General features: G+C 42.8%; 1 protein-coding gene and 1 long non-coding RNA gene across 2 annotated transcripts in view; one reads left to right on the forward strand and one right to left on the reverse strand.

The window, feature by feature from the left end:
• Nucleotides 1-27,649, forward strand: part of LOC145390678 (uncharacterized) — a 63,023-nt gene that overhangs the window by 17,528 nt on the left and 17,846 nt on the right. The window contains exons 4-5 of the long non-coding RNA XR_013895702.1: nucleotides 16,710-16,864; nucleotides 18,519-18,563. This is a non-coding gene — a long non-coding RNA (uncharacterized LOC145390678). The remainder of the gene's footprint in view (nucleotides 1-16,709; nucleotides 16,865-18,518; nucleotides 18,564-27,649) is intronic.
• On the reverse strand, nucleotides 420-905 carry LOC145390677 (uncharacterized). The gene has a single exon (XM_080265469.1). The coding sequence runs from the start codon at nucleotides 903-905 to the stop codon at nucleotides 420-422; it is 486 nt and encodes a 161-aa protein (XP_080121595.1).

The raw sequence follows: 27,649 nt of genomic DNA on the forward strand, positions 1-27,649 counted from the left end.
AAGAAAATCAAGATGGGGAAAGCCCCAGCAATTGATGGAGTGTGTGGTGAAATGCTGAAGGATGGGGGAGAGATAGTAATAAAATGGATATGGAAGATATTGGAATGCGAAACAACCGAACTCACCAGCCTCACACTTCCAAGTGAGCGGGCTCCACCTACATACCGCAAGACCCTTCCGATGACGTCACCACTCGGAACGTAACAAGTGCGTTCGCACACACACTAACAGCAATATGCACTAACACTCTCGTCCTTTCATCTTAATTTGATGAAAGATCCTAAGGACGAAACTGAATGGATTATTGGCGTCTTATACACACTATGTATCCAATACGTAGACTTTTGTTTAAGCACCATTAAGACCCAATCTGTAACCACATACAGATATGTGGTGTCCCTTGAAGTATTATAATCCTTCTAGTCCCGGCTGACTGCTGCACGCACCTGCTCAGTCGATTCACCTTTCTTTGTGAGACAGTCAGCCAGTTGTGATGTATCCACCCAAGACACTTCATCAATCTCCCCTCGCTCCAACGTGTCTTGTAATACAACAATATCAATGTGCAATCTTCTGTCTTCTACACTCCTACAGGAGTAAAGGGCGTCCACCAGACTCTTGTTATCGATGAAACACTTGATCTTGAAATCTCCACATCCAGAAACCTCACGCAATATGTTGGTGAGATATACAGCAGTTTCAGCACATTCAAGCAGTGCCAACGTTTCAGATGAAGTTGATTTGACAACCTGCCTGATCTTTCTAGTCTTCCAGAGTAAGGAACATCTCGCCTCACTGGCATCTTGTAGGAAGATCACAAAGCCTCCCTGAGACCCATTGCCTACAAGGTTGGCAAAAGAGGCATCTGAAAAGCACTTTATATAACATTCATCGAGTGGCCCCATTCTTGGAATATATAACTTCATGTTGTCAGTCTTCACCCTTGCAATCACCTTGTTCAGCCTAAGCAAATCTGCTACGGTAGCTCGGTTGCTAGTAGGTGTAAGAGAAGAAGATGCAGAAGACAGAGTAAGATGGAGATGGGTGATCCGCTGTGGCGACCCCTGCCTCCATCTCTCCTAATGGTTTTACTGCCTTGTGGTCCACCTCTTGGTCTCTGCCCCTGCCTGGGATGGTCTTCCACATTTTAGGCATTTTATGCCGATACTTCTTCCTACTTTGTCCCAGGCATTTGGTGGGCCTGTTTCAATCCTGGAGTTTGACACCTTTCTGCCTTTTTACTTACACCTTTCCTGTTCCTCAGAGGGGCTGTTGTGTCTCAACATTTGCTTCTGCCTTTTGGCACATTTGTTATCATTTCTGTCATCACAGTACAGTACTGTATTGGCCCTATCACCTCTCAGCAGATTTATGTATTGGAACAACTGCTCCAACTTTCCTAAGACCCATGAGGTGTAGCTGGTGCTGTTGGACCTTTTTCCAGGAGCTGTCACTTTTTATGAGAGTTGGCTCTACCTGATCTTTGTCTGTCTGTCTGAGGATTCTGTATCTTTGTGCAGAATGTCAGAGCATTGAAAGCTACCGGAATATCTTGGTGTGGGATGCCATTGTTTGTTGTGAGTTTCACCTTTCGGCGACTGCCAAGGGTGTCAAGGACCGTCCTGCAGTCAGCATTTGCCTTTCTGCAATTAGGGTCATTGTGGTGGTGGGTTACTACCCTTGTTTGATGTGACCATGAACATTTTCTCAGCTACCAGGATCAGCTGCAACCAAGCTGTTTACACATGGATGGCTTTAACACTTGTCGTTTCCAATGGGACCGGAGAATTTTTCTCTAAGTTGGTCTGGTAAGTTATTCTTTTGCCTTCTCCAGGAATGACCACCTTCTAGCAAGAGGTTAATATCGTATCCTTTCCCCTCTTGGCCTGCAGACTTGTTTTGACCCTTGCACTGGTCGTCCTTCAACTCCTGACCTCTGCATGAGAAACCTTTTGTTTGAGGGTGCAGTCATTTTGAATAAGATCTGCCATGGAAGTGATCACCATCCTCATGTCATGGATGTGTGTGATCCCTACTCTGCAATCTTTCAGACTTAGCACTCCTGCTGATGGCTCATCCCAGATTGCTGGCCAGCATTTTGTGCAGCCATTATTTGCCTCCCATCCAGTTGGAGGTGCCTATGAGTGATCATACAACTCTCTTCACATTCTGAGATTTCTTAGTAGAGGTGATAATTAATAGAAATACAGACAGCAGAATCTTCAGTGTGGTAGCTACTCTGTGTTCATTTTTATTTTCAAATGCTAAAGGCCCATATTACAAATATGCCCTTCAAATGTTTACCCTTACATAAAAGTGCAGAAAGCCACATGTACACTTGGGGTCATTTCTGCCAAATACGATTACAGTTAGCCCTCCACATTCACAGGGTTAGGGGACACAGACCCCCGTGAATGTGGATTTCCCGCGAATGTTTGGTGCACCCTCCCGTAAATGCCTCTACAGCCACAAATCACCCCCTGTGAGCAAGTGTGCACATACTGTACCTAATAAACCATATATAGGACCTGAAAGCAGCATAAAATATCACAAATAGCTGATGACTTACCCACACGTGAGTGTGGGCAAGTCATCACCTACATATTTACCCCAACGTCTTACAACCATACTCATTAAATTCAGTCTTGGCTCCACAGAGGGGCAATCCGCGAATCTGTAAGACCAGTGAAAGTTGATTCTGTGAATGTGGAGGGCCGCCTGTATTAAAAAAGATTGGGTCATGATAGATATGGCAGTTGTGTGTTTGCTTACATAGGAACTGCATGAATGGGTTATGAAACAGCCCTTGTGATGGTGGTCAGAAGTGGCTGCCATGGTGTACCGGTACAGTAGAACATCGATTTAGCGCAAGATAGGTTCCTTGAGAGGTTGCCTTAAATAGATTTCACACTGAATTGAAGTGTTGTTTTCTTTCTATCTATCTATGTATTGTCAGATGCCATAATCCCGTATGGGGTGGCCATTTGACTCTGAGTTATTTGTTTTACAGGGAGGGGCACTAACACTCCATCAACCCTCTTGACACGTAGGGAGCATGTATGGTTTGGTTATATGGTTACCACCCAGCATTGTACGTGGTTTCTTGGCTTATAGGAAACCATTTGGCTTGTCACTCAATGTAAAGCCACCTGTAACAGAAAGAAAAGCAATAAGTAGTGACAGGAAAGATGGGAGAAATAGGAAGAGAGGAGGGCAGGCACAGAAAAAGAATGATAAAGCCTAAGGAAGAAGTAGGCAGCACTACATCAAGTGAGTGGATGATGGTCTCCACCACCTAAGTGTTGTTTTAATAGAATAAAATAGTTTGGTACCTGGGAGAAACACAATAGTAAAAATGCTTTTGTTAACTAATAATTATCAAAAGTATACATCAGAATGATAAATTAGTGTCAGCCATTCCCTGTGTTGAAGTCTGGAGGTGAAAGGCATCATTACTGTGTGGAATGTATGAGTGCACTGCCTGCTGCCTCATGTCACTTGCACTCTTCCTCTGTTCTCACAGAATCGATTGATGCAGTTGCACTAGGAGCACCTTCTGGGAGCTGAAGGATTGGAAGACATGCATTAAATTATTGATCTACTGCACAGTGATTACATAACATATATGCGAGATAGAACATCTACATTATTTTTTCAAGCAGCAAACAGTTTCATAACACAGTTTTGTAACTTTCACCTGATGAGGGAAATGGACAAAAGAATGAGGTGATTTTCTATTGCTGCTGAGTCATAACCATATGATTTATCAGATGAGAGAATGTGGATTCAGCCTTGTTCAGTGCCTCTACAACCTGCATACCTCGTTCCATATCTGGGTCATACTGCAGCACAGACTGGGTAGCAGAAGTGATATGCTGCATGAGTCCCCTCAGCATAGGATTTGTGAGTTCGTTCTTGACTGTCTGAGGCATATCTGTTTCCACTTCTTCACGAATCTTCAAAATTTCATCCACCTCCATGACTTCTTCAGAAGTGAGAGGTTCCTCCGTGCTGCTTAGGAGTTCATTCACATCCTCTTCATTAGTTTCCTGAAGTTCTGAACCACCTCTTACTTCTTTCCTGAGCTTCAGAATTTCTTTCATATCACTATCCTCATCAAAGCCCTTGAAATTGTTTGCATCCTTTGGCCACATCTTCAATGCACATTCCAACACACTGTTCCAGGTAAGTGGTATGTTAGCTATGGCATCTTTGATGGTTTAGCTCTTCCAGAATGTCCATGCTATCATGTCCTTCATATTCATAGTTTCTGCCGTCTGTGTCATGGTAAACTTCAGATTATTCCACCTGAACAAGGCAGTGACACCTTGATTGACTGACTGAATAAGAGAAGTCATGTTAAGGGGGAGGAAGGTCAAGTTTATGTCCTCATTTACACTGCGCAGGTATTTGAAGTAGCTAGTTGCATTGTCTACTAAGATCACGGTGCTGAGATTCATTTTTTTGCTGTGGCTGATGTATAGTATCACCCATTAAAAATATTCGAAGTCATCCAAGTCTTCTTGTTGAACCTTGACAGCACAGGACGCTTTAGGATTAACACATTGTTCAAGGCACAAGGTCTAGCTGAGTGCCGGTTGACTATTGACTTCATGTTTGCACTACATGATGTGTTGGCCATGAGAAAGGTTTTTCTGTCCTTGCCAGCCTTGAAGCCAGGAGACTTCTCTTCATTTTTCATCAGATAAGTTTTCTTCGGCTTTTTTTTTTTCCCCCCCAATACAGTCCTGTTTTGTCACAGTTCCACACTTTGGAAGGGGAATAATCCTTTTCTTTCACCAAGTCACTAAACACTTTCATCATATTCTAAGCAACCCCAACATTGACAGATCCAGCTTCACCTGCCAGCATCACATTCCTTAGTCCCATTCTTTTGATAAATTTATACATCCATCAAGTACTTTCGATGAATTTGGTGTCTGTAATGGATTTTCCTTCTTTTCAAGGATATGAGACTGTATAGTATAAGACTGGTTTTGCAGCATGGGACCAGTGAGAGGAAGTCTTCTGTGCCGCATGTCTTCCACCCACAACTTCAGTCCTTCTTCCGTCTTACCATACACTGCAGACTTCAGGTGGAATTTGCCCTTAGGTATTTCTGGAAGAGAATAGGCTGCGTTGATTTTCTTCTCATTAAGCTTGATGGAGCAGACAGGACTCATGGACAGTCCAAACTGGCGCCCAACACTTCAAGTGCCGTTGCCACATTGCAGAGCATCCAGCACCTTGATTTACTGCTCCATCGCAATCGATTGTCTTGATTTCTTTGTACTTGGAATAGCAGATGAAGTAGTGGCTGGCCTCTTGGACATAGTAGTGATGGTTGATGCACTTGGTGGTGGTGGTGGTGGTGGGGGAGAGTAAGTCACACAGCACAGTATGTCTGCTTGCTAGAGAACCAGCACATGAAATGAAAATGGTTTGAGTTGTGGGTGACTAGGAGTGCAGGCCAGAGTGCAGGAGGAATGCCCAGAGAAGCGTTTTGTGGGAAACATTAGGTGCCAAACATGTTTACTTTGAATTTCCATGGTGCACCACATTTAACTCACATAAAATTGGCAGAATTTGCTTTAAAATGAAAATATTTATATATTTGTTTGTGTTGTTATGGATCAATAATTGAAAATCAGTTTACATTTTTTTTTTTTTTTTTTTACCAGAGGAAGGAAAAACAAATGAATGAAAACAATAATCCATACACCAGATTACTGATGTCCTTTGTTCATAAAATATCTGTAACAATTAGACTTGAACAGCTGTAGGTTGAAGTTTGGAGGGAAACAACCCTGGGGAAGCTAGTTCCAAAGAGATGCAATTCGGGGAATGAAAGAATTCTGATAGGCAGAAGTTCTGCAATATGGCTGAATGACATTCCAGTCACGAGTGCTACCAGATGCCCGTGTAACACGAGGGAAGGCATGGACAGGTGCCATCATGGACGCCACCTCGGCTAAGCATTTACCATAAAAATATCTAAAATAATGCAAGGGAGGCAACATTCCTTCTTACTTGTAGGGGAGGTAGTTTATTTGTAATGGCAGGGTTGTTAATAGTTCTAACAGCTTTGTTCTGAATTTTTTCTAGTTGTTTTAATGCAACCTCTCCATATCCATTCCACAAGGGTGAGCAATATTCAGGCTGAGAGCGCACGTGACTCTTATAAATTACAGCTAACTGCTCGTCAGTGAAGAAGTTACGGACTCTGTACATTAATCCAAGTTCCTTTGAGGCAGTTTTAGCAAGTGATCTAACATGAGAGGTCCAGCTGAGGGTATTGTTAAGTGAGACGCCGAGAATTTCAATACTTTTGGAGATGGGAATATTAGTAGCACTGAAGGTAATATACGAATCTGGCAATATCTGTCTATTAGTAAATTGTATATATTTAGTTTTACTAGCATTAAATGAGACAAGGTTGATTTGTCCCCATTCACTGATCGTAGATAGGTCTTGATTTTTGGAGATGGCTGTACTGAGTTGAGAGGTAGATATTAGACTTTATAAATGGGTGTCTGAGTGTTAATGAACTATGTAGTGTTGAGTCATCTGCATATGAGTGGATGGGATTGTGGGTGACAGATAAGAGATCATTAATATGAACCAGGAACAGGGTTGGCGCCAGAACTGATCCCTGCGGCACGCCGGCATTAGTTGAGTGGAAATTGGAATATACATCATCTACTTTTACTCTTATTTTCTGTCACTGAGATATGAGGAAATCAAAGGAACAAAAGACATTAGTCCATAGCAAGGGAATTTGGACAGCAGGGAATGGTGCCATACTCTGTCGAAAGCTTTAGAAATATCAAGGGCTGCTGCATGAGATTCTCTATGTAGGTCAGTTGATTGATGGATGGTATGAGTTAGGAGATTGAGTATGTCAATGGTAGATCTTTCATGGCAAAAACCATATTGTCTATCTCTAATTAAGTTGTTGGATTCAAGATGTTTAACAATGTGCTTATTAATTAAAGTTTCAAATACCTTACCAAGAGAAGATGTGCAAGCTATTGGTTTGTAATCAGAGGGGTCAGAGGAACTTCCTTTCTTTGGAATTGGGTGGATATTGGCTTCTTTCCATGAATTAGGGAATGAAGAAGTATGTATGCATAGTCTGAATAATTTAGCTAGAACAGAGGCAAGTTCAGGGGAACACTTTTTCAAAACAATTGGCAGAATTTGATCTGGGCCTGGAGCTTTGTTGGTAGGTAAATTGTCTAGGATGGATTTTACATACTGTACAGTGAGTCCATGATATACGAAAGGGATAGGGACCAAAAAAAACTTTCGTAATTTGAAATTTCGTATATCGGAACGATTTTTCCCATTGAAATATACATATAAATGGGGGGATGCGTCCCAGGACCCCCTCAGACCCGCACCTAAACTTCACCCCCCCCCCCCCTCCCCCAATCTCCGAGACTCCCTGCCCCTCCTCATGGGGTCTTATAAATTTCAATTTCCTTTCCAGAAATAGAGTACAGTAAGCCCCCGCGTTTGGCAATCCAATTAGTCTGGTGAAACTACCGCCAAATGCGAATTTCGCCAAACGCGAGTTCTTTTTACCATATAAATTGCCTATAAAGTGCCTCAATCAGTCATTGGTCATTGCCAAAGTCCCCCTTTTGACCCCTAAAACACCATCTTTCGAGCTGAAATAAAATCTTTTGCCTTCACATATTAATACACATGTAGAAAACAGACCAATAAACAATAAATAAAGCTAATAAGACATGATATATAGGTTGTAACTAACCGTAAATAGAGTGAAGATAGGCTTGCTTGGCTGGGGACGTCGGAGTGGCAGTGGGGGCAGCTTAGTTGCTACCACCACTTTCCTCATCACTCTCCCCCTCCTCCCCCATAACCCCCTTAGCAACCATTTGTCTCGCTTGATCATCCACTTCATCGAAGCCAGAAAAGTCAGCATCCAGCTTAAAGAGGGCAGCGAAGCTTGGCTGGGGAGGTTGGGATGGCTGGGGAGGTTGCGGCTGTTCTTGTGGCTGCTTTTGGGGCTGTTCTTGTGGCACATCGAGTGGGGGGGGGGTTATCAATGATTTCACAGTTATCATCGTCTACGGGAATGGTGGCAATGACGTCTTGGATATTGCGTTGTCTGTCCAGATTCTCTAAGAAAAACTTTGTTATTTTTGCCTGCTTTGACATTTTCAATTTTTCTTGATATTGTTCTTGGAACACTTCAATCAGCTGGCCCAGAAAAACTTTGGTTTTGTTCTCTAAATCTTCATCACCACGTACCAATGCACAGAGCTCCTCCCTCATTGTGTCACAAATGCCCAACGCTTGGGATAAGATATGTGTGGTGATTTGTGGTGGCTGGCTAGGAGGAGTTTCAGTTGTTTCCTGTTCCATTTCTTCGTCAGCTTCCATCATTTCCACAAGTGTTTGCTTCTTTTTTCCTGACCCCTTTTCTACCATCTCACACACACCTTCCCTGTCCACTGTCTCCATACCTGGTACCTGCTGAACAGCCTGCATAGTCGTGCGTAATAAATCTTCACTGCGTTGCCTCTCTTCTCTCTCCAGCTTTAGATGTGGCAGAAGCGAATTCCAGGCGTGTTCGATTGTGTTCTTCGTTATCTCCCTCCACGACGTGCACATTAGGTCTACAGCCTGCTTAATTTGGAATTGCTTCCAAAACTGTTTGAGGCTAACAATGGTTCCTGGTGGGACGTCTCGTAACTCTACCACGTCTGCAGCACGGGATGTGCTGGGCTGGGGGGAGGGAGGAGAGGGGGCAGGGAGGGTGGCAGCGGTGGCAGCCGTGGCGGCAGGGTTACCAGATTTGTCACCTGACTCCTTGCTGCTGCTAACCTCATCTTGGATGTTTTGAAGTTCTGTCCGTTTATCAGTCATTTCCCTCATCTTCTTATGCAGATGCCCATAAAATATGAGCTTTACATTTGCAATTAACTCCTGGTCGAGCGGCTGAAGCTTCGAAGTTGTATTTGGGGGAAGAAAAACAACCTGGACTGCGGGGTGCCGGTCAACTAGATAGGGCATGTCCGGGGGCATTATCAGGGAACAGGACAACCTTAAAGGCAATTCCCTTTTTCTCACAATAGGCCTTGGCATCCGGAACAAGTGGTTGTCGAACCACTCAACAGACAAAGCTTGTGTCATATAGCCACTGCTGTTATGAAGCCAATAGCAGTTGGGTAGGTTTTTCATATTGCAGTTTCTGAAAGAATGGGGTTTGGCATGCTTATATATAACCAGAGGTTTCATTTTGCAGTCCCCAGACGCATTGCAAGTAAACAGCACACTGAATTTGTCCTTGGCTAATTTTTTACCAGGCGCCTGTTTAATTTCCTTTGGGATAAAAGTCGACGAAGCGGTACGCCGCCAATAGATGCCAGTCTCGTCGCAGTTAAACAGCTGATGCGGTGAATAGTTGCCATCCATGACGATTTTTTTAGCTACTGGTATGTATGCTTCAGCTGCTGCTGCATCAGCTGAAGAAATCTCACCTTGGTATTTTGCATGCTTTAAAGCACACCTTTTTTTGAACCTCTGCAGCCACCCCTTCGATGCAGTGAATGGAGGGGGGTTTTTAACACCTTTTCTTTTACACACACCAGCGTAATATTCCCGCGCAGTTTCCCTGATCTGGATCCCGTCCACACTCACTCCTTCCCTCAGTCTTCGACTTAACCACTGAAAAACATAGTGTTCTGTTATCACCAGCATATGATTACGCAAAGTTTGTTCTCTCATAGCCCTATGCGGACCATGCTGGTCTTGCCCAGCTGAACCCGGTGTACAGGTAAAATATTTCCGAGCACTTTCACATTGTTTTTTAATATCCTCTTTAGCCTTTCGTAATCTCCTCACTGTTGTCTCTGGCACATGTAACGCTGTCACTATGTCACAGTTCCTGCTTCCTTTGTCTATCATCTTGATAATTTTCTCCATTTCATTCACACCGTACGATTTGTGATGCTTTCCTCGCCTGTACTCACGCTTTTCAACCCGTTTCCCTCGCCCACCTTCGTCCTTGCCGCCACCACCATTGTCCTTACTCCCCCCCCCCCGTACCACCTGTTGCACTGGTAGAGGCCATGTTGGCGGGAAATCGCCAGAATTCGTTCCCAGGAGCACAGAATAGACGCTAGCACAACTGCTCGCACTGCGTTCTGGTTGGTCTGACGTCACCGGTCACCGGGCAGCCGTGTGGTTCAACGTGCGACCGCCAGGGGACCGCCAAGTTTGAATTCAAATCGCCAAGCGCGCATTCGGTGGTCCGTGGCCACCCTACCGCCAAAAGTGAGTTTCGCCAAGTTGAAATTCGCCAAACGTGGGGGCTTACTGTACGGTGCTGCTGCTTCTTTGCAGCGGGCTCCCCCAATGCTGGAGATGATGCAGGGCGCTTGGGAGGCATGGCGAAACAATACGAAGAGGTGAAGGGCTGCGAAAATATCCTCACGTACAGCGAGGCTGTGAGGAGAGGAGGGATGTGGACTCAACTGAGAAGCGTGAAAAAATTTGTTTACCAGAGAGGGGTTAGTTCATTTTCTCTCGGCAAGCGAGTGCTGCGCTATGCACCGCACCCATTTTGAATTTTTCGTACAGTATTCCATTAACCCCTTCATAGCTGCCAGCCTTGAACAACACTTCAGTGTTTTGGTGTCAATGATGTTGAGTTAGGGCATTATAAAAAACTGCGAACAATTACGGGAAGGGAATGAAGGTCACTGGTCTGTGTACACGGCCCTACTCTACCATCCAATCAGTCAGGCGTTCTCTTCATTCCAGATGTATTCGCCGATGTTTACATGCTTATGTTACATGCACCCTAATTTTGAATAAGTTTCTTTCAGCAAGAGAACATAATTTACCACCCTCAAAATAGTCAGAAAAATATAGAAGACAAACTAGAGGAATATGAACTGAATTGGTACGGTCTTTAGGGTGTATGCTTACACAAAAGATTGTGGGTTTTACAATTTTAAGAGACGACATGGAACAGAGATGTTTGCTGATCAGAAAAAAATTACTCCTTCATCCCACATGTTCTCGTAGGTTGGCATTCAGTTCCACATTCTTCGTTCGGTATCATCCTTCCCAATATATTTCAGACTGACTGGGCACAGTTATTTCTGTTCCTTAGAGTTAGTGTACATTTACTGCTCATTCTTTTGTTCGTTCTTATGTGTATGTGTGAAAGAGAGAGGACTGATACAAACAATAATTCCATTATCGCTTTCATAGCTGCTGGCCCGGAACAACGCCTTACTGTACTGGTGTCATTGACGCTGAGTTAGGGTGAGCTATAAAAAACTGCGAGCAATTATGGGAAGGGAATGAGGGTCACTGGTGTGTTTACACGACCCTACTCTACTACCTCAAGCAGTCTGGCGTTCACAGTTCACTTCGTCCCAGATGTTTTCAGCCGATGTATACATGCTGATATAACACGCATCCTAATTTTATTAATTCTTACATGAATCATAGCAAATCACAGGATGGGTTTTGGGGGGGGGGGGGAAACAGGTGTGCCAGACAAGTCTTTTCACATATGTAAGAAAAAGAAATTGATTTTAGAGCTTTGAAAAAATTGTCCCAAGGCAGACCACGGGAGCACGCAAAAATCTGAACCCACAGCCATTGAGGGGACTAAACATACGTTTTACTTTAAGCAGTAAAAGCACCTTACCAAATCAGTTCTTCCTGATAGTCTGTTATATTTTTCAGATTATTTCTGGGTTGGTAAATACAGTAAACGTTTCTTATTAAATCTGTTTTCCCGTCATTTTTAGCTGTTCTGGTGTGACAACTCTTGTTTATTTCATTAACATAATGGCAGAAAGGACTGTACAGTACTTCCCAAAGTGTTTAACTAAACCTGGCCTAACGAAGCTTATCTGTACCTAATAATTTTAACCTAACCTAACCTCCAGTTGGGAAATTGGGAAACGGTATCCACCTTTGAGTGCGTTGAGTTTCTTCCACTGCACTGGAAACGATTGTAGGGGAAAGTGACGATAATAACGGAGGAGAAATTTTTCAGCAAGAAAAAGTAATTTGCCAAACTGAAAGTTGTCAGAAAATTACAGAAACAAGCTGGAGGATTATGAATTGAATTGGTAAGGTCTTTCTGCTGCGTCAAATGTACAATGAAAGACACAAGTATCTTCTCAAAGTCTGACGAATATAGTGTGGAAAAATTGAACCATTTGAAACACGCACTAGTAGAAACAGGGTTTTCATTGTATTTCGCCTGGTGTAAATTTTCTTCAGACTGAACTGGGAAGATAGTTGTGTCTTTCATTGTACATTTACTGATAAATTAATCAATCTAACAGTACTTGTGTTTTGTTTCTGCCAGATTAATCTTGATTTCGGACCATTCAGGCATTTCTTCACATCACATTGTCTGGATAATTGGGCTATCTCTGCATTTCCTTTCGTATCAAGTATCGATTTTCGTATCATCGAGACAGATATTTTCATACTGTGGAATTTGTCCTATGTTAATCGATTTCGTACCATCGAAAATTCTGCCAGATTAATCTTGATTTCGGACCATTCAGGCATTTCTTCACATCACATTGTCTGGATAATTGGGCTATCTCTGCATTTCCTTTCGTATCAAGTATCGATTTTCGTATCTGGCAGAGAGTGGATGAGGAATTTGGAAGGAATTTGAGTGTAAAGTGGAGGGACTGTAAGAAAATGTTCTGGAGAGAAGTGAAAAGAGTAAGACAGGGTGGAAGTGAAGTTAGCAGGGGAGTGAAAGATAAAAATGGTAGATTACTAGTGGAGAAGGGAGAAAAAGTGAGCAGATGGAGAGAACACTTTAAGGAATTGTTGAACGTGGAGGATGGAAGTAATGCGAGTATAAGTGGCTGGGGAATGGCTGGGAGAAGGAGGGAGGTGAGAAGACAGGAAGAAATCAGTAGGATGGAAGTTGTGGAAGCAATGAAGAAAGTTAAATCGGGGAAAGCCCCAGGAATTGATGGAGTGTGTGGTGAAATGCTGAAGCATGGGGGAGAGATAGGGAAAGCCCCAGGAATTGATGGAGTGTGTGGTGAAATGCTGAAGCATGGGGGAGAGATAGTAGTAGAATGGATGTGGAAGATGTGCAGATTGGCCTGGGAGGAAGGTAGAGTCCCGGAGGATTGGAAGTCAGGTATAATTATTCCCTTGTACAAAGGAAAATCGTTTTCGTTTTCGTTTTTAAAGGCTCCAACATGCTTGCATGTGTCGGCCTTGGTCACCTAATGGCGGCTCTCCACGCTGCACGATCCATTGCAGCCTCCCTGTTCAGTCCCTTAACCCTAAGGTCACACTTAATGACCTCGTCCCATGTCTTTCTCGGTCTACCCCTCACAACCCCACCCCCAATATTAACACTTCTCACCTTCCTCACCCAATTATCATCCCCCATCCTCTCCACATGTCCAAACCACCTCAATCTACCTCTCCTCATCACAGCACCAATACACTCCAGTTCCATCCTACCTCTCAACTCTTCCATTGTAAACCCAACCCCTCCAGGCCTTGGACGCAGGGACGCACTGCACATCCACCTAATCATTGTCATTTCAGTACGTCTGAGCCGGCGAATGTCTTCCTCCTTCACTGCCCAGGTCTCACTACCATACAGCATTACACTCCTAACACATGCTGCATACAAAGACCCCTTAGCACGTAGGGAGAGCCCTCTCAATGTCAGGAGAGGCAAGAGCTCCCTGAACTTCTTCCAACCACTTCTCACCCTAGCCACAGAGCTAGCTCCAGCCCCACCTCCAGCACACAACATGTCTCCCAAATAACAAAACTCTTCCACACACTCAAGAGATTCACCAGCAAGTTCAATCCTTTCACGTCTGACGATCTCCACCTGCTCACCCCGGCACGCCGTACACATAAAATCAGCATTATCTCGCAGTCTACCTCTGATACCACTACATCTCTTATGCACCCATTTATCACACACACTGCACAAGATGGGTGGTAATCATAGGGGCATTTGTCTTCTTAGTATAATAGGAAAAGTGTATGGTAGGTTACTTATAGACAGAGTTAGAGAAAGAACAGAGAAATTAGTTGGAGAAGAACAGGGAGGCTTTAGGAAGGGAAGAGGTTGTGTAGATCAGATATTCATTCTTAGATCTTTAGTGGAAAAGTTTCTAGAGAAGGGAAAGAAGTTGTATGCGGCTTTCATGGATTTGGAGAAAGCATATGACAGGGTGGATAGACAAGGATTGTGGAAAGTGTTAAGAATATATGGAGTAGATGGGAAGTTGTTGAATGCTGTGAAGAGTATGTACGATGGTGCGAAGGCTGCAGTGCGTGTGGATGGTGAACTAAGTGAATTTTTCTCTGTGAAAGTTGGTTTGAAACAGGGATGTGTCATGTCTCCATGGTTGTTCAATCTGTACATGGATGGGGTAATAAAAGAGGTACAAGGTAGGGTAGTGGATGTTGGAGTGGCCCTGGTGAGAGAGGATAGTGTTTGGAAACTCCCTGTACTGTTGTTTGCAGATGATACTGTGTTGTTGAGTGAAGACGAAGGGGAGCTGCAAGGCTTGGTGGATGAGTTTGAGAGAGTGTGTAAGAAACGGAACCTAAAGGTGAATGTAGGGAAGAGTAAAGTGATGGTCTTTGAGAGAGGTGAAGTCAGTGAATGTACAGCGAGGTTGGATGGTGAGGAATTGGAAAATGTGAGTACGTTTAAGTATTTGGGTAGTGTGATGAGTAAGGATGGAGGTTTTGAGGGTGAAGTGCTTGAAAGGGTACAGCAGGGAAGAAAGGTTGCTGGTTCCTTAAAAGCAGTGATAAGAAACAGGGAAGTGAGCATGGAAGTAAAAAAGTTACTACATGACAGTATTGTGATACCAACTCTAACGTACGGAAGTGAAGCTTGGACAGTGTTGGAAGGACACAAGTCAAGAATGAGAGCAGTGGAAATGAGTTATTTAAGAGGAGCCTGTGGAGTCACGTGGAGAGACAGGCTGACGAATGAGGATATAAAGGAGCGTTGTGGTGTGGATGTGGATGTGATAGGAAGTGTTGTGAGGAACACACTGAGGTGGTTTGGCCATGTGGAGAGGATGGAGGGTGAAAGATTGATGAAGAGAGTGTATGTGAGTGAGGTGGAGGGTGGAAGAGGGAGGGGGAGGCCGAGGATGAGATGGAGGGATGGGGTGGAGAGGTATATGAGAGAGGGGGGTGTGAGTTGGGAGCAGGGCAGTGAAATGGCGGGGGACAGGGCGACTTGGAGGCGATTTGTTTGTGGCCACCCCAAACGGGATTGAGGCGTCTGGCAATAGATAGATAGATAGATAGATAGAAAATTCATACTTAGGGTTTTCGTATTTCGAGGACTCACTGTATCTTGTCTGTATTTTAAGTGGAACAGTTTCGGGAGAGTCAGGTTCTAGTACTGGGATGTTCTGGCTGGCATCGTCTATGGTAGAATTTCTGGCAAATGTGCGGGCAAAAATATCTGCCTCCCCATGCGGGTCTTTTGTAATGTTGCCATCTGAAGATTTTAGTGGGGGAATGGAAAATGACTTGTTAAAGTTATTATTGAAAGAATTAAGAGCTGACCAGAATATTCTATTGTCATTAGGGTTGCTAAGTAGTTCTGATGCTTGCTTTTGAAGAAAGTTTGATTTAGCTAGATTTATTACAGCTTGTGCATGATTTCTAGCAATTTTAAATTGAGAGAGTGATTCAGATGTTTTTTATTTTAAGTAAGAGTTATATGCTAATGACTTTTGGGCTGTTGCTCTGGCACAGTTGCCATCAAACCATTTTGGAGAGTTCGATCTTTTAGTGAACTGTTGACTTGGTATGAATAAATCCATACCAGCTAGTATTAAGTCACAAATGTGGGACTGGGTAGAATTGGGGTCACTAGAGAAGAAAGGCTGGCATGGAATGTCAGCAAGATAATTTCTAAATCCATCCCAGTTTGCCCCATCAAAGTGCCATCAGGTCATTCTGACTGGTTCAGAACGGGGAGGTGTGGGGGGGCTAACTAATGAGGCTTTGATGAGATTGTGGTCAGAGGATCCAAGTGGTGACAGTACAGTACCTCTGTCCTGTATTGATCTGGATTTTTTGTCAAGAATAAATCCAAGAGATGGGCATTATGGTCAGGATTATCAGGTATTCTGGTTGGTTGCTTTACTAGCTGGGTTAGATTAAATGATTCTGCAAACAGCTCGCACTCTAGACCAGCGTTGTCAGTCCTGGCAGAATGCAATAACCATTCAACATTATGTATGTTATAATCACCCAAAATGGTAATTTCAGTGCTAAGGGCAAGGTTAAGGTTACTCAGCTGTGTGGATATGCAGTCAAATACCCTGAGTTCTGAAGAAGCATTGGGGGAGTGATAGACTACACAGATATATTTAGTATATTTGGTAATATATATTTAGATATATTTGGTAATATTTTGGCATTTTAGTTTATACAATGAGTAATCAAAACTGGATGAAGTGAAGTTTGAAAAAGTGTCAACTGCATATGTGGGATTTGATATAACAACAGGTACCGCCCTTGTTACGGAAGTTTGTGAGGAGATGGTAACCGGGAAAACAAAATGGGGAGATATCAGTAGAGGGTGAGATTTGTGGTTCTGTGAGGAAAAGTGCCAAAGGGGATATAGACTGAAGGAAAAAATGAACTAAGTTTAAATTTGTGCCAAGGTCACGGATGTTGGTGAAGAATAAGGCCGCACTTTCACTTCTCCACTGAAGAGCATCACTGGAAATTGCAAGAGTCGCTGCTGGCACAGTCGCTTGATGGCAACCGGGAGGACCCTGTGCCGCCAGCCTTACCCTGCCAGTGGTGGCAGTTCGAGGTACCACCTCATTTGATAGTAACATTGCAGTGGCCATTGCTAAAGAGAGTGAATAGAAGGTGTGATATGTTATGCGCATGTAGTGTGGTGTAGACAGTTGAAGTAGAGGTATTAAGAGAGCATGCTGAAAACGTTCAGCAAAGGGAGATGGTCAGGATCAAGTCCTGAGGGCTGGTGAAACGGTAGCTCCAGCTCTCCCTATCACCAGCTTGCCATCCACCTCGGGAGTACTGCCCTGTTCGACTGGTGCTACAGTCTACTCCTCATAGATCGACTTTCTACTGTATAACACCGTCGTGTTCTAATCCTAGACAACCTGTATTAGCCATATTGAAAGGAAGATGTATCAGATACAAATGATTTTAAATTGCAGTAACAAATACTGCTAAATTACAATAAGTCCTGTGTTATATTTGGTAAAGAAGGTAATGTGTCTGTTGTCAAGATAATACTGGTATTGATTTTACATTTATGAGTTTGTACCTTAGATGTGAAGAGTACACAGTAGCCTGGGATCAGTATGGTACAATAAAAATGGTAATTACATGACTAGGTAATGTTCATATTTTACATGCTTCTTTCTTTACCATATTTATCTCTGCAGACATTATACAATGTAGTGTGTGCATGTGTCGAGTTAAAGATCAGTGTTAGGCTGTTTCATAGAAGAACAGTCTCCCTAAGTCCGGGTGCAACCCCAGTTCGTTCAGAACCAATTTTTTTACTTAGATTTTCAGTGCAGAATTTGTAGGTCCCTCTATACCAAACTCATGAACCTCTGGCATTCATGTGGAACTGCTGAATTCGACCTTGAAGTCATCATATCAGATTTCCAGATTTTTACAGTGTTTATCCAATTTGTAAAAATATTTAAACTCTCAACTGTTTCCTCTTCTTTCATTAGACTGTTCCAAGTTTTCAGTACTGTTAGTGCAAAGAATTCTTTTCTTTTTGTATAACAGGCTGGTTTCAAGGACAGTTTCAGACTCTGACCCCTAGTTCCCATATATTGTGTAATGTCATTCCTCTGGAGTATGATGTCTCAGACATCTTGATTGTAATTAGTGTGTAATATTTTGCATATTTCTATCACATCTATCTTGATCATTGTATATAAAAAATAGGTAAATCAGTATTCATTAGTCTTTCAGAGTAAGAAAGTTGTGTCATGCCAGGTAGTTGTTTTGTAGCTCCTTGTTGAACTGCTTTCATTTTCTCTACAAGACCCTTAGGATTAGGTCTCAGAGTGTGCTAGCAAAATACTGTAGCATGTTTGAACCATTGACTTGTGGAGTGGTAAAAAAGTTCTGGTATCTAGAAACTGAAAAGTCCTTCTAATCACTCCTATCATAGTATTAGCTTTCTTCACTTTTTCCATAACATCTTCATACTAGAAAGCACTCAGAGAGTGCATACCTCTGCCAATGCCACTGCAAGATCTGGATCCGAATCCACCCCAAAATTTAATCAAATTTTTCTTGGTTCATGGCCCACCCTTTCACAAAATTTCATTGAAATTCATTGAGAACTTTTGGAGATAGCACATGGACAAACAAACAGACAAACATAGTTGAAAGCATAACCTCATCCAGCTCCATTGGCAGAGGTAAAAATTTCAGGTCACTATTTGTTAAAACTCCAATATCCTTTTCAGATGTCACACGCTACTCTTCAGCATCCTGCATTTCGTACCTCCATTGTAAGTTGCTTCTCTCCCAGTATGCATGTGCCTACATTTTTCTGGATGACTCTTCAGCAGCCATCTCTTACCAGTCCTCTAATTAATGCTGTCAATTGGCTAGCAAAAACTGATTAATATCGGTACCAGTATTGGAACGGATAAATTATCAGATAATCAGAATCATATTGGAATTGGCTAAATAATGATGAAAAATAAAGAAATTGTTATATTACTCAGTGATCCTAGACTCTTATAAGTCTTCTTGCACTTATTTCTCCTCCATGTTAGGTGTAGCTAAGGCTGTAATGATTATTTTCCAAAAATATGGCCATATCCCACATCCTGTTCACTGATTTAAATGGTAAAATACTTGAATGAAAACATACAGAATATCAGAATATTTAGAACATAATGTTATATCACTGTGTTTAGAGTGAAACACAACACAAAAACAATACCCAGACAGCAATCTTCTGTCAAGGAGCTGTGGAGGACAGGTAGGAACCTGTGTGTCAGGCAGTAAACAGATCACACCATATGTACCCACACACACTGTACACTGGCAGTATTCCACCAGTGGCATGACTTAGACTTAATGTTTACATTTGATGGTGCAAGAACTGTGAGCAGAAGTTCAGTTTCTTTTCATTGTCTTCTATTAATCATAAGTAAAATGAACTGTATACAGTATACCATAATTAAAAAATACACCCAACTTAATTATTGCTGCCTTTCTTGGACTGTGAGGAATTTAGTGCTAAATTTGGTTGTTACATTTTAAAATGTTGTTAAGACACTTACTGAAAAGTAAGTAATGTCTTTGGTCATTGGCCTTGTACAGTAAAAGCCCTGTAATCCGAATGGCAGGGGACCGAGGGTCTTTCGGGCTATTGGGAGGGACCTCTGAAAACATTAGAAATATGTACACACGATCACTAATTTCTGCCCAGGAATGCCCCCTTCCTACCCCTGTATACCCAGGGAAGAGAGGAGGGGGGATGAAACGAGCACCTGCCTCTACCCCAGCTCCCAACCCTCCCCCATACCCCTACCCAACCCCCCACCTCACCCGTCATTCTTAACTGGCAGTTACATCTCAAGCTGATTTCATGCTTAACACTTTTGGTCTCACTACTAATACAAACATAGAACACTAGGATATGTTAAAAATGCTGTATATAATGTAACTGTCAACACGCTGCAGCAAGAAATTAATGCATTTGATGTTGACAGTAAAGCAAAACCATTAACAACGGCCACCTCAGGCCTCATGTGTTGGGTGCACTGCTTTGGAAACACACACACACACACACACACACACACACACACACACACACACACACATACAGTATTGGATAGGATGTCTGGATGGAGGGAAGTAACAAGTGGAGTCCCTCAAGGCTCGGTGTTGGCGCCAGTAATGTTCCTGATTTACGTAAATGATATGGTAGATGGAGTGAATGGTTATAGAAGTCTGTTTGCTGATGATGTAAAGATCTTGAGGAAGGTGGAGGTTGAGGAGGATTGTAAAATGCTGCAGGAAGATCTGGATAAGATACATAATTGGAGCCGGACGTGGGAAATGAAATTTAATGTAAAGAAATGTAAAATATTGGAAATGGGTAAAAGTACCAGGAGGCCATCACTGAATTATTTGTTGGGTAATGAAGTAATCACAAAAATGAGAGAAGAGAGAGATTTGGGAGTGCTGGTCCAAGATAGTGTGTCACCAGAAAAGCACATTAACCCCTACACCGCGGGCTTGTTTACCAATGACTTGCGTGTCCTGCGGGGTTATTTAGGCTCCGATAGACTCTCAAAAAATATTTGCCAAAAATCAGTTATTAGTCCTAGAATAATAAAATTACATATGCTTATGGCACATACCTTCAGCTTTCTCCTGGAATGATTGTTGAGCCTTCGTCGGTTACCATAGGACTTGTGGAGACCTCTGAAGCAGGGTAACGAAGTCTCCACTTTACACTTCCCGACAACCCATAATATAATTACCACAGCCAGATACAAACACTATAAACACTCTTCTACAATTTTCAAGTAGTTTGGGATCCATACTAAAAAAAAAAAAAAACACTGTGAAAGCAATGGAAATTACGAGCGCGTCTGATCGTCGCACTGGCACTAGTTCGCTCTTGGTACTCTGTCATTTATTATTCATAAAACCCCTCACACTTTATATTTCTATTACTATATAACACTTATATATATCTACAGTCTTTATCCATAAGTTTCCTTCAGCAGTATTAGTTTATTGTCACTGTAGGGATTCAATTTCTTTCAGTAAAATACGTAGCATTCACTTTCTCGTCCTGTATACTAGCATTGAGAGTGAATGTCACTTTCATCTTCACTCTCATAACTCATAGCACTCAGACATGCTAGAGTGAAACTTTCACTTTCATTACTCCTAGGGTATATACTCGTATTCTTATAATACTACTCATTTACATTTCTATTTACGTTCTCTATTTTATTTACGTTATTTACATTTCTATTTTATTTACACTGTGTTATGCACTGTCACTTGAAGTAACTTATAAAACTATTTTCCATTGTTCACGTATATTTACATTCATTACTTTCACTTGCTGTTTACACATTATTTACACATTACTGTATTTACAATTCCACTTGCACTGTTTTACTCAATAGAAAGATCGTAGTCACTCTTTTATCAATTGTCAGCCCTTTACCTCTTTCCACATGAGGTTTAGTAGGGGGTAAAGGTCACAGGGCCCTTTTGCATGAGGGTGAAAAAGGCCTTGAAGTCAGCAAGAAGAAACATACGTACCCTCACTTCGGAAGATGAGAGTAAACTGATAACGGAGGGCCGGGGTGGAGGCCTAGTTAGGGGATATTCAGAGCTACAAATGTTAGCTCTTGAAACAGCTATGTCTAGCACTGAAATGATTGGCAGGAAATCTAGACAATACTGTACATTATAAATTATGTAGTTCCAGGTGAATGTAAATATCACTTAGGCTTCTCCCTTCCCTCCTTACATGTATATTTATTACGAAAATAGATTAGAGGCCTACTTAGGGGAAATTCAGAGCTACCAATGTTAGCTCTTGAAACAGCTATGTCTAGCACTGAAATGATTGGCAGGAAATCTAGACAATACATTATAAATTAGGTAGTTCCAGGTGAATGTAAATATCACTTAGGCTTCTCCCTTCCCTTCTTACATGTATATTTATTACGAAAATAGATTATACGGCATATTTCAAGGGGAAAAAAACAGCGAAAATTAGCGAACGAGTGCACGTGAGGTGTTGTCAGGTGATGATTAGCCAATTCCAGGTGTATGGCACTCTCACTTACCTTATTTCTTTCTTGTATATATTATTTGGTATAAGAATAGGACATAGGGCTTATTTCAATGGATGAAATCAGTGAAAAATTCCAGGGAAGATTTACTTAGAGTAGCACGGCCGAGCAGGCGAGAGGATAGGGTAATGGAGGGGGGGTAGGGAGGGAAGTCAAGAATGGGGAGAAATGGCTAAATTGTCAACAATGGATGGAAGTACAGATGAGATTAGGAGTGCTGACTAGTGTTGGACATTGGCAGTACTGATAGATGATACAAGCCCCCACTTGGAAGCCCGGGTGAATTCAAAATAACACAGAATCACAAAAGCGACGCCCCACGGTATGATCCCTTGCTCCCAAGCGTCACGAAAGTGACACCCCGCAGTTAAGGGGTTAACAAGATAGTTGGAGAGACTCATAAACTCTTAACTAACATAAGAGTAGCTTTTCATTTTATGGATGAGGAGATGATGAAAAAATTGATAGTGGCCATGATCCGCCCCAGGTTAGGATATGCAGCGGTAGTGTGGTCCCCACACAAAAAGAAAGATATAAACATGATTGAGAGAATACAAAGAACAGCAACCAAGATGGTCCCCAGTCTGGAAGACTTGTCATACAGAGAGAGGCTGGAAAAGATGGATTTGCCTTCCTTAGAGGAAAGGAGAAAGAGGGGAGACATGATTGCAGTGTTCATGACCATGGTGGGAGTAGATAAAATTGACAAAGAAGACCTGTTTGTATGGGATAAAAGAGCAACAAGAGGACACAGAATGAAATTGAAAAAGTCAAGCTGCTTGAAGGATATCAAGAAATATAGCTTTCCTTACAGAAGTATAGACTTATGGAATAGCCTGGACAAAGAGATCGTCCAGTCTAAAAACTTAAACGAGTTTAAAGCTAAAATTGACTTACTGAGAAACAGCGACGGACACCCACGAGCATAGCACATTCCGTGTATATCACTATCTATCTATCTATCTATCTATTGCCAGACGCCTCAATCCCATTTGGGGTGGCCACAAACAAATCGCCTCCAAGTCGCCCTGTCCCCCGCCATTTCACTGCCCTGCTCCCAACTCACGCACCCCTTTCTCATATACCTCTCCACCCCATCCCTCCATCTCATCCTCAGCCTTCCCCTCCCTCTTCCCCCCTCCACCTCACTCACATACACTCTCTTCGTCAGTCTTTCACCCTCCATCCTCTTCACATGGCCAAACCACCTCAGTGTGTTCCTCATAACTCTTCCTATCACATCCACATCCACACCACAACGCTCCTTTATATCCTCATTCGTCAGCCTGTCTCTCCATGTGACTCCACAGGCTCCTCTTAAACAACTCATTTCCACTGCTCTCACTCTTGACTTGTGTCCCTCCAACAACGTCCAAGCTTCACTTCCATACGTTAGAGTTGGTATCACAATACTGTCATGTAGTAACTTTTTCATTTCCATGCTCACTTCCCTGTTTCTTATCACTGCTTTCAAAGAACCAGCAACCTTTCTTCCCTGCTGTACCCTTTCAAGCACTTCACCCTCCAAACCTCCATCCTTATTCATCACACTACCCAAGTACTTAAACATACTCACATTTTCCAATTCCTCACTATCCAACCTCACTGTACATTCACTGACTTCACCTCTCTCAAAGACCATCACTTGACTCTTCCCTACATTCACCTTTAGATTCCGTTTCTTACACACTCTCCCAAATTCATCCACCAAGCCTTGCAGCTCCCCTTCGTCTTCACTCAACTACACAGTATCATCTGCAAACATCAGTACAGAGAGTTTCCAAACACTATCCTCTCTCACCAGGGCCACTCCAACATCCACTACCCTACCTTGTACCTCTTTTATTACCCCATCCATGTACAGATTGAACAGCCATGGAGACATGACACATCCCTGTTTCAACCCAACTTTCAAAGAGAAAAATTCATTTAGTTCACCATCCACATGCACTGCAGTCTTCGCACCATTGTACATACTCTTCACAGCATTCGTCAACTTCCCATCTACTCCATATATCCTTAACACTTTCCACAATCCTTGTCTATCCACCCTGTCATATGCTTTCTCCAAATCCATGAAAGCCACATACAACTTCTTTCCCTTCTCTAGAAACTTTTCCACTAATGACCTAAGAATGAATATCTGATCTACACAACCTCTTCCCTTCCTAAAGCCTCCCTGTTCTTCTCCAACTAATTTCTCTGTTCTTTCTCTAACTCTGTCAATAAGTATCCTACCATACACTTTTCCTATTATACTAAGAAGACAAATGCCCCTATGATTACCACACACTTCTTTTTCCCCTTTTCCTTTGTACAAGAGAATAATTATACCTGACTTCCAATATATAAAGGAGCGTTGTGGTGTGGATGTGGATGTGATAGGAAGCGTTATGAGGAACACACTGAGGTGGTTTGGCCATGTGGAGAGGATGGAGGGTGAAAGACTGACGAAGAGAGTGTATGTGAGTGAGGTGGAGGGGGGAAGAGGGAGGGGGAGGCCGAGGATGAGATGGAGGGATGGAGTGGAGAGGTATATGAGAGAGGGGGGTGTGAGTTGGGAGCAGGGCAGTGAAATGGCGGGGGACAGGGTGACTTGGAGGCGATTTGTTTGTGGCCACCCCAAACAGGATTGAGGCGTCTGGCATTAGATAGATAGATAGACTTCCAATCCTCTGGGACTCTACCTTCCTCCCAGGCCAATCTGCACATCTTCCACATCCATTCTACTACTATCTCTCCCCCATGCTTCAGCATTTCACCACACATTCCATCAATTCCTGGGGCTTTCCCCGATTTAACTTTCTTCATTGCTTCCACAACTTCTATCCTACTGATATCTTCCTGTCTTCTCACCTCCCTCCTTCTCCCAGCCATTCCCCAGCCACTTATACTCGCATTACTTCCATCCTCTATGTTCAACGATTCCTTAAAGTGTTCTCTCCATCTGCTCACTTTTTCTCCCTTCTCCACTAGTAATCTACCATTTTTATCTTTCACTCCCCTGCTAACTTCACTTCCACCCTGTCTTACTCTTTTCACCTCTTTCCAGAACATTTTCTTACAGTCCTTCCACTTTACTCTCAAATTCCTTCCAAATTCCTCATCCACTCTCTTCTTACTTTCTCTTACTAATCTTTTCACCTCTCTCTTTCTTTCTACATATAACTCTCTCTTCCGCCTCTCAACTTCTTCCACGCCCCTATTTATCATCCACTCATTGTATGCTTTCTTCTTTTATGCCACAGCCTGTTTCACCTCTTCAGTCCACCTCGCTATTCCTTGCACCCCCCTCCATCTTCTCTTCCTTCCACACACCACATCACATGCTGCACATATTTCTTCTGTAAATATCCTGCACACACCTTCCACGTCTCCCATCTGCTCCAGTTCATATTTGCCCAATTGTTCCTCCATTTCTCTCTTATACTCTGCCTTTTTCTCATCCTCTTGTAACCTTTCCACTCTCCTTGCAACTACTCCTTCCTCTCGTCTTTCCCTTCTTCTATTCCTCCATCTTACTTGAATTCTAATTCTGGCCACCACCAAGTAGTGGTCAGAAAGGCCACTCCCCCAACCTCTATAAACTCTTGCATCCATTACACATCTTCGCATCCTTTCATCCACACACACATGATCAATCATTGCCTTCCTTTCATTCAGTTCACCACCCACCCTTCTCATCACTTGCCATGTATACCTGTGGATCATTTTATGCCTGAAGAGGGTATTGGCTATCACCAACCCCCTCCTAGCACAAATGTCCACTAACGCACTCCCATTCTCATCGATCTCAGGAAGCACACCCCACTCACCAACTATTCTATCCAACTTCACATTCCCAACTTGACCATTCATATCACCGATCAAAAACACTCTCTCATTCCTTCCAGACTCTTCCATGCACACTTCTACATTTGTCCAGAACTCTTCTCTCACTCTTCTAGCATGATCTTGCGTTGGCGCATACACACACACAATCGCCCACATTTGTATTCCAACTTGCAACTTTACCCACACAATCCTTGACCCAACTGATCCATACTGTCTTATGCTCCTCTTCCATCTTTTACTCACAACTGTGCATACTCCTTCCTTTGCCCTCTCATTCTCACCTACTCCTGCACATATACCCCATCCAAACTCCCATTCTCTCACACTTTCTCCTCTCCATTTTGTTTCAGTTATTCCACATACATCCACTTTCGCACCCTCAAGCACATGGACAATCTCTCTCTCTTTCAGCTCATCATTCGCTCCCCTTACATTCCACGTTCCAATAATCATGTCCTTTGTCCGGTTCTTGGTCGTCATCGTTTGGTCAGTCCTTGTCCGAGGCTTATTGTTTGTTTTTTAGTTAGTTGTTTTCCGGGGAGGGGCACTAACCCTCTGCCAACCCTTTTAGTCGCCTTTTACGACAAGCAGGGATACTGGGGTAGTATTCTTGAAAACCCCCCCTACCCCCAGGGGGTTGAAAAACCTCCCTACCCCCAGTGGGTATATCACAATTAGGTATATTATGTAAATACATAAATATTTGGAACGACTTAGACGAAGAGGTGGTGCATGAGAAAAACATTTATGTGTGTAAAGGTAGACTTGATAAATGTGGATTTGGAGACAGGACAACACGAGCATTGCTCAATTCCTGTATACTACAAATAGGTAAATACACACACACACACACACACATAGAGTGTAAGAAAGGAATTTGAAAAAGGTATAATAGACAAATATGGTATGTGACTGCGCACACCATCCACTCACTCGATGTAGCGCCGTCCTCGGGTGTCTGCCCTTTTCTGTCCTCCATCCTTCTTTCCTTCCATCCTCTCCTGTCTTTCTTTCCTTCATTCATTCCTCGTCCTTCTGCCTACGACTGACTTTACACTCTCTCTTCTGTCTTTCTTTCCTTCATTCTTTCCTCTTACTTCTGCCTGTGGGTGACTCTACAATGAGTGACAAGCCAAATGGTTTCCTCTACACCAGGAAACCATTTACTATGCTGGGTGGTAACCATATAACCAAATTTTGGCGCCTGGTGATTTAGTGGGTAATTATGGCGCTCCAATCGGATTGAGCCGGTGAAGGTTTATATTCAAGGGGTGGTTGGGGTTTATTGCTCACCTAATGCCTCTCAGGGATGAGTGAGGCTGGTCACTCTCATCTTAAATGCCAGGACCAACTTGCCTAGCCCCGGGCTTCTACGTTCCTCATGGGGCAGTGTAGGATTGGATGATGATGATATAGACAAATGTAAGGATGAACCCAAACTGTTTTATAGATTTGTCAGTGGCAAACTGAAACAAAAGGAAGGAATCACCAAACTGAAAGTAGAAAGAGAGGTCTATAAAGACGTGGCAATGCAAGCATAAATAATGAAGAAATGTTTCCAATCGGGTTTCACTAATGAAAAGGAGTTTGTGGAAGAGGAGGGAGTGACTAGAAATGTAGTGATAAAAGATATAAAAGTGGAAGTACATGAAGTTTATAAATTACCAGAAACTCAAGATGTAAGGAAAGCCACAGGACCAGATGGAATCTCTAATTGAGTACTGAAGGAATGCAGAAAATAACTGGCGGATAAGATTCACAGTTTAATTGTGTGTTCCCTGGAAGAGGGGAAAGTGCCTCAAGAATGGAAGAGGGCAAATGTGGTACCAATTTATAAGGGAGGAAACAGGGAAGAATCTCTGAATTATAGACCAGTGTCCCTAACCAGCATGGTTGCAAAATTGTGTGAGAGAATCCTGAAA

Source organism: Coenobita brevimanus, chromosome 15, assembly GCF_032717465.1.
Source record: "Coenobita brevimanus isolate Jiangsu-jjx chromosome 15, ASM3271746v2, whole genome shotgun sequence".
Lineage (NCBI taxonomy): Eukaryota > Metazoa > Arthropoda > Malacostraca > Decapoda > Coenobitidae > Coenobita > Coenobita brevimanus.